This window comes from Melanaphis sacchari, unplaced genomic scaffold (genome assembly GCF_002803265.2).
Source record: "Melanaphis sacchari strain LSU unplaced genomic scaffold, SCAv2.0 Contig7_pilon_pilon, whole genome shotgun sequence".
Lineage (NCBI taxonomy): Eukaryota > Metazoa > Arthropoda > Insecta > Hemiptera > Aphididae > Melanaphis > Melanaphis sacchari.
Genome location: NW_020271560.1, coordinates 6,589,020 through 6,602,673, shown reverse-complemented (window position 1 = coordinate 6,602,673; position 13,654 = coordinate 6,589,020). Strand labels below are relative to the sequence as shown.

Below are 13,654 nucleotides of genomic sequence, written 5' to 3'. Positions count from 1 at the left end.
AATTACATATTTCTATCATAATTTATGATTATTATATTTTGGATTTAAATTTAATGAAGAATGGTTATACAAAGATGTGTATTTTAATATTTTGTAAACATTAAGATAACTTGAATGAGTTTAAGGAATTTAAAACATTTTTATTTTCATTAAATAAGTTAACAATGATTGAAAAATGCTTATGATTTGATTATTTTTATCATGTATAAATTAATAATTAATTGAAAATAGTTCATAATATTGTATAATAAATATTAAATTCACTAAAATAAATAACATATATGATTTATAATATTCTTTAATAACAATTAAACATAAAATAAATAGGTTTAACAAATTAATGAGATGTAATGCAGTATTCATAATTGTATAATTTAAATATGTATGGGAGATGTTAAACGGTTGCTAGAAGTATTTCTAGATGCTTTATGTCTAAGTTCTCGTCGATAATCATCAGATATTTTCATTAATTGCATTTTCATATGTAGAAGTTCTCTAGTTCTTTGATGAATTGGTTCCTGAAAATATTATTAATATAAATAACAAAATATCATTAGCTATTAACAAAAATTTACTTGTGGTCTCATGCTTGGATTCCATCGACAATACAGTCCTTTCCACATTTTAATGTAGCGCAATGAAGCAACTGGCTCTAAAGCATGTTGCTGGGGCCAGTATAAAGGGTTTTTATATAAATCTTGATCACTGTTAATGTAAGACCAGAGTGAAACAGTTTTTTGTTTCACTTCTTTTTGTAAGCGCTCTTTTTCACTAAGTAAAATAAATAATATAATGTATAGTAGTGATATGATACAATGTAATAATAATAATGTTTATGCGTATATCAGATTTTTTTTGTAGCAGAAAATTAACAAATTCAATAGTGACCACTTTTCTTTTTATGATCATACTCTTACTTAAAATTTGATTTATAATTGATTAATTATTCAGAAACTAAAGATTTAATTATATTAAGTAACTATAAATTCACATAATATATTTTTATTTGATTTATTAAATTCTTAATTTTACTTAATTTGCATCAAAAATAATTATTCTATTAAAAAAAATTAAAATACCTGTTGAAAAGAAATGTTCCAAATCTACAAGAATATAAATGATCAATAATAGTTATTAAAAATAACTCATTAAATTCAAATGCATTTGGGAACATACATGTCACCTGCCAAACACAGTCTATAAACTGTAAAAAAACAGGCGATCGATCAGCATCTGAATGATGATCATCTCCATGACCAATTCTCTAAAAATAAAAACCAAACTGAAGTTAGATTAGATCTTAAGACAATATTATTTAAATACTGAGTTTTAATAATATTTTATAGTAATTATAAAATTATATTTATAACTTTAATATTGATATTTGCAACACTTAGTCAGTGATCATATTGTATATATCATGTTGCACTTCATGTTTTTAAATTAGAATAAGTTAAATTAATTACTTAATATTACTAAAAATAAATAAAAATATGTATGAAGTATATTTAAGAAATTTAAATATACTTTTAAATTAGTTATGCCTCAATTAGAAATTCAATTATCTAGTTTTTTATACTTCCTATAAAGTTAAAAAATATGGAAATACCGGAATTTCCCTTATCACAGATAATCATCTTAGGACTTCTTCAGTAGCTTAATCCAAATCTGGCGAGACTTTAAAAGTAAATTAGGAACTATGAAAAATAGTGAGTAAAACATAACTTGATACAGTGAAAATATCTTAAGGAGTATTAGTAGTATTACAGAAAAAAATATTTTTATTGATACAAATATTGTAAGACACTAAAGTTTTAATTAATCACTTATTGTTGTAAAAAAACAAATTTATGATTTTACTTACATGTTGAAATTTGTGACCGAAACTAAGCCATTCCTTTTCAATTAATACTTCAAATCCTTTTATTGTTCTATAATATGGGTCCAAAAGTACCATGGCTAATGCAGTCAACTGATATATAACAAGATTAAAAATAAAAACATTAAATAAATAATATACTAACATTTATGATATTATAGTTAATTATTTTTATTTACTTGAGCTGTGCGATCCCATCCATCAGAGCAATGAACTAAAACTGAAGTTTTATGATTTTCTACTTTATCAACAATACGGCATGCTCCAGCCAGTATACATTTAATATGTTTTAACCAATAGGTAGATTCAATTCCCGACAACCATTTTGTTTCATCGATATTTGGAAAACATATTTCTACAGTAAAGTATTTACAGTTAAAAATAAAAATACTACAACTAAAAATATAACAAACAGACCCTTTAGTTTTCTTAGAGATTCCCTCATTACGTGAATATTATGAATATCAAGAAATATTAATTCTGCATTTTGATAAGCGTCTTCTGGTTCATAACCACCACCTTTAGCCTTGTTGGCAATTGCATTAGCACTGTAACATGAAATTTGAATAAGAACAATAATAGTTAGATCAATTATAATAGCTTTACCTGGGCCTTGCATCCATAATATAAAGTTTATGCGATTGTGCATTTGCATCAATTATAAGTTGAGTATATCTTTCATCATCACGACACCTTTTTCCACCAACACCAACCAGAGGTTGAGATGCCCTAGTTATAGTAGCTTGAGATTCAGAATGCAACCAGCTTAATACTGGTATTCGGCCTCTACTTCTAAAAGCTGCTGCATTTCTTATAATTTCATCTGTTGCTCCAGCTGGAACAGCTAAAATAGCTGGGTATGTCTCACAAAGGTCGTAAGCATCATTCAATTTAGTAATGTGCCAAGTATCATTTGGTACACCCTAAAAAAAATAATAAAAAAAAAAATAATAAAAACTAATAAAATTAATTGCCATAGTTAAGTACAATAATTTACCATTCTTTTGAGTTCAGCCATAGGTTCATAAACATTCCAACCATTTTCAGGAAATGTTTCAGTATATTCAAAAGCAAACATCGGAATATTGTGAGACAAGGGAAATGCATATTGCTGAAGTTTTTCAAACACATTACGTCTTGAATGATTCTCTTGTTTATGTCCAAAGCGTAAATTTCTCATATCCTTACAAAATAATTCAATACCATATGAATTTTCTCCTCGACTTGATTGACCGCCAACTTTTTCAACTCTACTTACCTAATTATTAGTCACATTAAACATATATTAAAAAAATATTTTTTTAATTAAACATTATAGAATAATGCTGTATTATTTTTAATATTTGTATAGTAAGCAAATTTATAAGATTTTATTGTGTTTTTATAAAGTAAATACTAACCACACCCAAAGGTACTTCAATTACTAGCTGAGTATCGCGTTCTAAACTCTTAAAGTATAATTTATAATTGGTGACAGATAACCAACCTCTTGCTGGACCACTAAATGGACATAAATAAGTAACTTCTCGAGCTACACCTTGGACTTTTTCTCCTGGTAATAATGGGGGATCATCTGAACGACCAGAAGCAATATTTTCAGATAGCTTAAATAAAAAAGTTATATTAAATAACACTATCAACCTATATTAATAATCAAGTTATTTTTTTAATATAATACTTTATTTCTTAATTTTATATCTCCTACAGTTGGAATTTCATTTGATGTAGAACTTGTTGATCGGCGACTTTTAGTAGGTGAATTTGATTCCTAATAAAAAAATATAGATATATTAACCGATTCATCTATAATTCATTCAAAAATCATTAGTTAGATTAAATGTTTTATATAAATTTGGAAAGCAAAATACAAAAATACATATGAAGCAAGTATTTACAGTAAAATTATAATTAAATGAACAAGTAATTATCATAATTTACCGATTCTTCTTGTTCGACTTTTGAATCCAAAGAACTAGATTTGGAATCTGAATCTGAACTCATATTTTGATATTGGTTATTTAAATCCATAGCCAATTAGGAAAATATTAAAATAACATTTCGTAGTTTGTTTATATCGATACAAAATAATCACTTTTTTTTGGATGATATCTAAGTATGTTACTTTACTTTTTTATGACTAAGACAATAATATATAGAAGCAATATTTATTATTTAATTAATTAATATTATCGCAAATGTTTTCTTATCATGTCCTTAACAGGTAACAACAACAATATAGATAGTGATAAATAATAAATTGCATTACCTTTTTTACTATAGTAAAAAGTATTAAATACAAAGATGTTATCACTATACATCAATGTTACCAACAATTTAGTTAAGAAAATTGGGACTTTTCCAATGTGAGAAAATTTTCTTCTGGTTTTAAACCATAACTTACAAGGATAATAATTATTTCTACCATAATATATATAAATATAAGATGGATACATATTAATGAATAATATGCTACTATATTATGTATATACAGATATAATTTTTTATTATAAATTTTATAATAATACTTAATAGGATAATAGTAATGTAATATTTTAGATTGAATTTTACAAAAAAAAAAAAAAATGATAATTGAAAATTGTAAATTATTTATTTTTTTAATTGTATTTTTTCTGGCTCTTCGCGGCGTTCAAAATGCAGTATTATCTTTTACTAAGTTCACGAAAGCTGTACTGGAACTATTTTAAGAAAACGATGTATTAAATTCTATCATTAATATAGGTAACTTTTATCAAGTCAAATAAACAGCGATTTCTGACATCTGTCCATTTGTTTCATTATCGCAAAAACCCTCTCTAGTTTTCTACATGATAATTAGAATAAATTTTATTAATGATATACCAATATTTTTTAATTAATTAATTTTTAAAAGTTCAAACCATTTTTCATATATCTACTGTTAAAAATGTTTAAGCTAACAATTGATAAGCAAGCTTGATAATTGTAAATTCTGATTTTAAACAAGTAGGTAGTTCCAATAATTTTAATTACGAAGATTCATAATCAAAATTATTAGATAAATATATTAATGCAGTGTTATAGAATATATCAAATTTTTTTTTTTTTAGTATTTTGTTAGATACTGATAATTTATTTTTACATGTCATGAAATTTGAACCATAAAACTGTTCACTTATACGAGTTGAAGTCTTAGTTTAAAATTCATTCATAATATAAAATAACTCAATGGAATAATTCGTCTTAGACTTTTGATGTAATCGCTTTTTGAAGCATAATAATTACTAATTAGGTACGTTGGTACAAAAATATAACAATATAGTTGGTTTTCTAATAAATGTTCGATTTTAAACTCGTATTCTTTTATAATTAAAAGTTTTTTTTATTTATTTTGGGCAGTTTTTACAGAATTTTTTGGATCACTGGGCCAATTGACAACCACCTAGTAGGACAATGATGAAGTAATTCTTGCCATTTTAACTCAACATACAAAACAAATTCTTCGCATTTAGATGCTGATACATAAAATGTGGATATATTTTCAGTACCAAAGTTTCTAAATCAAAGTCGAGATCATCTAATGCTTTTCGAAAAGTATCATGCTTTACATGTGCTAAGCAAATCAATTTTAGAGCGATTGTAAACTCTCCCGATGGTACACTCTCCCGGGTTTACTCCAGTACTACCTGACGGAAACGTGTAAACTCTCCCGTGTCTACTAAAAATCATAAAATAAATTTGATATACATTTAAGTTGCGTTTAAAAATAGTCAATTATATATAATAATAATCATAACAATATAAATTAATGTCTTTAGCTGCTATGAACATGATATTATAATCAAAATACAATAAAAAATAAAATTTCAAAAAATCCAATATACATTTAAGTTTTTTTTAAAAATATTCAATAAGTTACAAATTCAAAATATACGTGAAAATGTTAAAATCATTGTTTTTGATAATAAGAACATACAGATTTTAAAAAAGTTAGGGAATCTATTTTTTTTTCTTTATAAAGTTGACCCGGGAGAGTTTACCATAAAATTGGGAGAGTTTACCATCGCCCCAATTTTAAAGTACCTATTCTTATTATGCATTTGTAAGAGAGTAAATACTGATTAACGACATTCAAAATTAGAGTTTGTGTTATCAGCACTAAATGATGATACTTTTGATATGTTTAAGTTGTGTTTTTCCAAAGTTCCTAGAAGCAAATTACTCATACCATAAGCATTTTTGGAAACATCTTAAGATTACAGTCAAGAGAATTATTAGATAGGTTGTGTTTTATACTATAAAAAAATTACAAACTTCAGCTAAATTAATTTGTTGACCTTCTGATATATTTTTGGTCACAAAAAGTGAATTTATTGTTCGCTAGATTTTTCAATCTGTGTAAAACGCTATTTACACAGTGTTGCACATCTGATTTACTACCGTGAGATATTATAAAGTTACAACACAATACTAAATACAGTATACAGAGTAAACAAGTAGAGCTCTACTAATAGACAATTATGATGAAAATCTCAATTCTCGAGACGTGTCCAGCGATTGTATTTGTCAATTTCCACTTGTTACAAAAAATCTTATCAGTAATAATCATGGTGGTCACGATTCATAAATGCATTATTTAAATTCGACAATTATAACAACTATATAAGATTGTAATATACCAAATTATTCATTAATTCAATATTAATTAAAATTAATAATCTAGTAAAAAAAAATTACTAAACTATTAAGATTTATCATCAACTACATAAATTATTATGTAAATATACCATGCTAGCAATTATTATTCAATCATTTACTTATAGTACAATTTATTAATGTGTAATAATATATTATGATGATAGGATAAGAATATAATCTGAGATTTACACAAAGACTAAAAAAACGAAATAATATAATGCTTTATAATTATTAATTTTGTTGTTTTATGTTATTCTTATTACTTATAGTTATGATTTATAAATAATATATTAATAATTATTAAATATTAATATTATCGTGTTTAAAAACAAGTCGCAGACCACAGTGATACCAGACTAGCATGTTGGTGCGTTACAAAACATGCATCACACGCATATTTCCTTATCAGATATTGAAACTGAAAAACCTAAGTAGATACTGGATAATATTATTTTTATATTATAGTATTACCATGCATATTGCATAATGCATAATGCGTGTGCCATAATTATAATTTTATTGTCATGACCAGGGTTAAGATTTCATAGCATTTGCATATTTCTTATGAAATGCTTAAAAAATAGCAGAGTAAGCCATAAATGTGTTTCATGATTTAGAGAACTCAAATTGAAAATTGTATTTTGTTATTTTTAGCATATTTTATTATTTTTTAGTTTTTAGTGCTTTTTTTGGACTTTTTAAAATTTGTTTGCATTTTTACCTGTTTTTGAATCTAAATTGGTCATATTTTATGAAATTATATTTTAGCAAAACGTGTTTTTAGATTTTTGTCAATCAAATTATCAAGGAAATTGTAAACATATAAATTAAGTAAATAGACCGATTTCGCAGTTTTAACGCCGTACAATTACAGCGATAATAATATATAGGTAGGTACTAGATATTTGGTTTTAATTTTTGTTATTTGCTAACTTAGTTGGGTTTTTTGTAGTTTTCTACTGTACGACTTCCTTTTTTTGCATATTTTTTGTTTTTATTGCGTATCTTTAGCGCATATTCATACAATTTTAAGTGTTACCTATAAAATCCCTATCCTGGTCATGATCCATGATATAATAAAAACAAAAATGTACACTTAGAAGTTCAATTTCTAACCATGATATAATTTATTTATTTTATAATATCGCTCTATATTCTAGTAAACAACTAACTACTTACTGTACAGACTAAGTAATCGTAGATTTTATATCTGTGTAGAAAGGCAGTAAGCACAATAAAATAAATGTATTTTGTCATTAATCCTGATTTATAACTACTTTACATTGAATTTAATGTTTACACTTTTTTGTTTTTTAATTGTTTTTGATTTAAACTAAACTAATATAAATTTTGTACTTGTAAATTGTATATTATGATTTATGAATTATAATCTTCCATTACATAAAATATTTAGATGTAAAACCAACTTTTTTTGTCTACTTTTATGCGTTCACTTTACTAACAAGTAACAACCTTATTTTATAGTTTATGAATTATTTTTTACGCATTATTTCTCATTACTATTGGACTGTTTTTTTGCTAGACACTAATTGTGTCAAATTTTTGATTGCACATATTTATAATTACTAAAATTGTTTATTTAGTTTGTGATAGTTTCATTAAGTTACCTATTACCTAGTTAAATCGTTTTTTAAGCATTTTACTATTTAGTATTTTAACCGTTGTATTTGTAAGTTACAAAATATTGTAACAGTCCTTTAGCGCTTATAAATACTAATACTTAAAATTAAATAACTCGTGTGATGCCGTGGGTAAAGTAGGTATATCATGAAATAGATCAACCAGTTGTCAGCAGGCAAAAATATAGAAAAATTAATCGATCAACTTCGATTATTGCGTATTGGTATATAATATTAGTATTTATTGTAATTTGTGTACTTAAATATTTTTAATTTTAATACTTTATTGTAGTATTTACATCTTACTAAAACTGTATATAGCATCCAGTTAGCTTCCTTTGGGTCTTGCAATGTTTTTACGCTATTGTTTTCCTCATTTAAGTTTATTATTTTTATCAATACATAAATAATTAAAATTATGTGACGTAAAAATTAAATTTGTATATTTTATACTTTTTATTTTGAGAAATCAACATTGCAGAAGATCAATTAACTAATTAAGATTTAATTAAATAATTTGATTTTGATATTAGATTATTCATTTATCATATAAACATTTTTTCCATTTTTTTTCACATCAAATAAAATAAGTTAAATGTTTGGCACATTTTAAATGTTTAATAAAAATAAAGAATAGAAAAAAAAAATCACAAAACAATATTTTGTTGTCAAAATTTATAAAAGAACCTATAAAGCAAGGTAGATTTATAAATCCACATTGGCTTATAGGTAAGGAATATATTTATTTTTTTTCACATATTTATTTTTATTTGTACAATCTGTATAAAGTATTTACAATAGGTAAGTACAATAGATGGATGATATTATAATAGGCCATGGTTGGCTCGGGTGAAGAGGCTATTGAGTAATAGCACTTCACGGCGTGGGTGGTGGTGGTTAGTCGACTAGCCGGCTAGTTGACTAGTAAGTTACGGCACCAGTCGCGTTTTAAACGTCGACTAGGGTCGCCCGGAAGTGTTAGTAATGAGAGGTTTTGGATAAGGGGGTTACGATGATTTGCAAGATTAAGGTGGAAACGTTTGTATAAGGTTTTAGCCACGTTTTTGACTTACGGAATAAGGAGGTCCCTGTGGAGAGTATCATTCGATACGTAAAAAGGAGCTTTGGTTATCTGTCGGAGGCGTTTGGATTTAAATGTTTGGATTCTGTTTGTGTTAGAGTTTTTGGCTGACCCCCAAAGTTGAATTCCATAGGACCAAATAGGTTTGAGAAGAACCTTATAAATAAGAATTTTATTATGTAGTGTGACATATTTGGATGAAAGGAGGAGGCGAAGCTGTCTTAGACGATTATTAAGTACTAAACGTTTGTTATGTATGTGGGCAGCCCATGTTAGTCGGCGGTCTAGGTGTAGACCTAGGTAACGCATATTTTGGGCGGTTGGGAGAGATTGGTTGTTAAGTGTGATAGAAGGGCAGTTTATGGGTCTGAGTGTGAAAGTACAGTGAATTGATTTAGATTCATTTAGTTTGAATCCCCATTCTTTGTACCACGCCGAGGGCATGTCGAGGTGGGTTTGGATTCTGTAAGATACCTCAAGAGGGTCATGGTGAAGGGCTAGGATGGCTTAATCATCAGCGAAGTCACTAGTGATGGTGAGGTTGGTAGTAGGTTAGTCAGATGTGTACAGGTTAAACAGGAGAGGCGCCGCTACAGCTCCTTGTGGTACTCCAGCTCTAATTGATGATATGTCAGATAAGGCTGAGCAATATCGTACGGAAAAATGTCGGTCTTCAAGATAGGACTTGTAGATTCAATAGAAGCTGGGAGGAAATATTGACTTTAATTTGAAAAGGAGGCCATCGTGCCATATCTTGTCAAACGCTTGTACTACGTCTAGGAAGGCGCCTGTGTAGATTAGTTTCTTTTCAAGTGAATAGGAAATTTTTTCGACTATAGGATGAACCTGGTGTATGGTGGAATGGTTACTACGGAAGCTGAATTGATTGCCTGGGAGGTTTGTTTCGATGATTGGAAGGAGCCATTTGAGTGTGAGCTTTTCAAATACTTTGGAGAAGAAGGGTAGAAGGCTGATTGATCTATACGAACTGGGAGAGTCAGCTGGTTTCCCGGGTTTGAGTATCATAATTATGATCGAGAATTTTCAAAGCAAAGGAAAGTAAGATAGCCTGAGTATGGAGTTATAGATGTGCATAAGTGATAAGATAGCTTTTTTGGAGAGTTAGGAGGTGACTTCTGATGTAATGAGGTCAAACCCCGGGGTTCTAGGTAAGAAATATATCAATAAAAACAATAATATAGATTTTTATGTAGTAGTAAGATAAGTAGTATTTGATTATAAAACAAAATATTTAAATTATTTAAAAAAAAAAAAAAATGTTTTTTTTTGTGATAAAAATATATACATTATTATTTTTAGTTTTTTTAATTTTAGTTCGATGACAAAAAATATACAAATAATGTTTTTACACAACTATATGCTCACTTCATTTTATAACCTTAATAAAATTAAAATAATATAAATAAACTTATGAATATAATTTAATTTTTGAAATTTTAAAATACGTCAATGAAAATTGAACACATTTTGTAAATTTATTTGTAATTTATTTGTACACGTTATTGGACGATTTAATGTATTGCCATTAATTATAAATAGGTATACCGAACACGGATATTTATGTTTATAAGTTTGTGTAAGTGTAATAAAAAATAATTTTAGAATTGTTTACTTTTCCCTTGTAATGTACTGTTAAATATATGATATAAATTAGATGAACTGTTTAGCGATGTTGTGTATTAAACAATAATGTGTTTCTATAAAATGCATTATATATTTACATTAATACATTACATATTTAGAAAATGTAATGACTCTCAAGATATTTTTCGGAGCTTATGGTATTTACTGCTTAATACTTTCATAATTATTTCTAATTTGGTAGGCCTAGACTGCTTAGAGTAAACAGTAGCCAAGTTCAAAAATACAATGATGTATCACTTGTATACAATGTCCTGCAGTGACCGCGAAGTATTTTTATCTGTTGAGTTTTATTAGCCTATAGTCTATAATATATTCAATAACAACAATATATAAGTGTCTATAATATAATATGTAAACGTCAAACGAAAAATAAACATTTTTAAAGAGGGTCACGAGTTATCAAATTAGAACATTTAGAATACACTGACAGTTTTAAGTCTATTATCAGTCTATTATCAGTAATTCATTTTTAATTTTAAACGTTTTTATTTGTAAATCGGAATATTTTCAGCGCTGGAGTATTTAAAATAAAACAACTTAAAATGTGTCAAAAAAAAAAAAAAAAATTTAACAATCCTCTAGTTGTTAGCAGATACTTTCCTACATATTGCGGGTTGCTTTGCTGCATGCGTATGACATCGTAGATATGATTATAATTTATAATTAACTTAAAAAATTTTCAGTTTATTATAACTATGCGAAATCGTATAATATTAAATTGTTATGGTATAATTAACTTTAATGCGTGAACACAATATAGTAGGTACTGTACAATATTATATAAACGGTAGACATTGTTAACGATAAATTTATAAACTATCAAATAATAATATACTTTTACTGTCGTTTGTGATTTGATGAGGCAAACGATTATAATTAATAAAATAATAACTATAAACCTACTTACCTACATAGTATGATCCGCGCCTGATGTTAATATTATTATAAAAATGTATTATATACATTAGAAGTTTACCCATATCTCACATATGTAAACGCATTATTATAGATAAAATATTCTAAAATCAATGGTATTATGTTTCCTTAAAATTTTGGAGCCCAAGCATACTTTTTAAAAACTATTTGACCTATATATACATAACCATCGCAATATACTCCATTGTTATTATTTTCATGAAAATATTGTTAATGATAATAATTTTCATAATAAGTACATTTCAAAACATAAATAGAGGAAAAACACAAAAGCAATTAGTTATAAATTAAATAATTATAAAATCAGATAATACAGCTGAATACAATAAGTTCACTTGTAAATAACAGCGATTAGTGTGGATACTTTGATTTACATTTTTCACATTTTTGTATCTTAAGACATTATTTATGTGACAGCGTCGATAGCGTATAATAAAACATTATCAATAATAATATAACATAATAATATTAATAATAGTATATAAATATTATTAATATTAGTCAGCGGTGGCATAGTGATCTTATATATCTATTTAACGTGCTACACGGTGAGTCAGTGACGTGTAGGGATGCGAAAACCGATGTTAAAATCGATATATTGATTTTTACAATATCGATATACTGATAATATTCTCCCAAAAGCAATAATATATCGATATTGATATTGTATTTTTTTTTTAAAATTAAAATAGTTTAATTTTGACAATTTTTTCGAATAATACTGTAATCAAGTCAAAATGTTTTTTTTTATCTGATGGCCTTTTTTTTTTGCTATGGTTTGGTCCTCTTCATGGACAATTTTTAGATCCTCCCCATTTACCATCTAATCAAATATCACTAATATCAGTACAAAAATATCGATAGGTCAAAAACATCTTAATTTAAATATCGATTTTTTTTGTATCTCTAGTGACGTGATATAATAATTAACTGAATAATATAGTATAGGTACTCTGTATACTAGAATATAGTAATGTATTATTATATTCAACCTAATAATTAGGTGTATAACTATATAAGAATATTACTATATAGGTAATAAAAAATTGTTTACCTTGTGTTTAATGTAATATTTATTGTATGTTGTGCATGAGATAAAAATATGAGTAATTTCTTGAATTTGTAAGTTTTAATACTTACGTAATTACTATAACAAATGGATCAAGTTGTTAATACGGATGTAATTTGAAATTTAATGAAGTACTCTGTTAGAAACGATTTAATATATTCTGTCAAATTTTTTATTATTTGGGGGTAGCTAAGTAAAGGCACTTTTAAGCCACCCTCTTATAATTCGAGTTTATGACGATGACTTTTCTAGTAAGTAGGATGTGTAAAATATTTAAAAATATATTGATCGTATGATAGTATAAATAATCAGCGTCATCAATTTTAAAGCACTGCAGCCCGCTGATTCAGTGTTTTATTTTAAAATAATCACCCTGTATACAATATTATTATGTGTGCGGGTGCGTAAACGCATGAGGTATATTGTATGTAGGACGGACGACAGTGCGTTAGTACAACGCTCGGAGGTCGTTAACCCGGCGGCAATGTTTAGGGAGCGAATAGCACCAGTTTATGGTTGGTGACTTGGAGCATGGTGCGGTGCTCGGACGGGAGCTGAGGGTGGTGCGGGCGTTGTGGAGGCCGTCGACGTCGGCCGCAGGTCAACGTCATTTTCACCACCCCTCGTCGACCACTGCAGCGCGCACTGGTCTCAACCACCCGTATTCGATTTTCCGTCGCCACATCATGTTCTTGGTGTTAATAATTCTC

General features: G+C 27.1%; 1 protein-coding gene across 1 annotated transcript; it reads right to left on the bottom strand.

Annotated features, from left to right (window-relative positions):
- Window positions 1-325: 325 nt before the first annotated feature.
- On the bottom strand, window positions 326-4,053 carry LOC112601716 (myotubularin-related protein 2). Its single transcript, XM_025349463.1, has 11 exons — window positions 3,818-4,053; window positions 3,558-3,647; window positions 3,280-3,483; window positions 2,877-3,137; window positions 2,486-2,802; window positions 2,297-2,427; window positions 2,059-2,234; window positions 1,865-1,972; window positions 1,080-1,264; window positions 576-771; window positions 326-518 (listed from the first exon to the last, which is right to left on the bottom strand). The coding sequence occupies exons 1-11, from the start codon at window positions 3,905-3,907 to the stop codon at window positions 375-377; spliced, it is 1,902 nt and encodes a 633-aa protein (XP_025205248.1). The 5' UTR covers window positions 3,908-4,053; the 3' UTR covers window positions 326-374.
- Between the last annotated feature and the right edge of the window lie 9,601 nt (window positions 4,054-13,654).

Excerpts from the sequence above, each read along its gene's own strand:
- LOC112601716 (XM_025349463.1), bottom strand. The coding sequence starts at position 3,907 with ATGGATTTAAATAACCAATATCAAAATATGAGTTCAGATTCAGATTCC. Across the intron at positions 3,484-3,557 it reads ATATAAAATTAAGAAATAAA|CTATCTGAAAATATTGCTTC; the intron begins GTATTATATTAA and ends TTTTTATTTAAG. Across the intron at positions 1,265-1,864 it reads TCGGTCACAAATTTCAACAT|AGAATTGGTCATGGAGATGA; the intron begins GTAAGTAAAATC and ends TTTTATTTTTAG.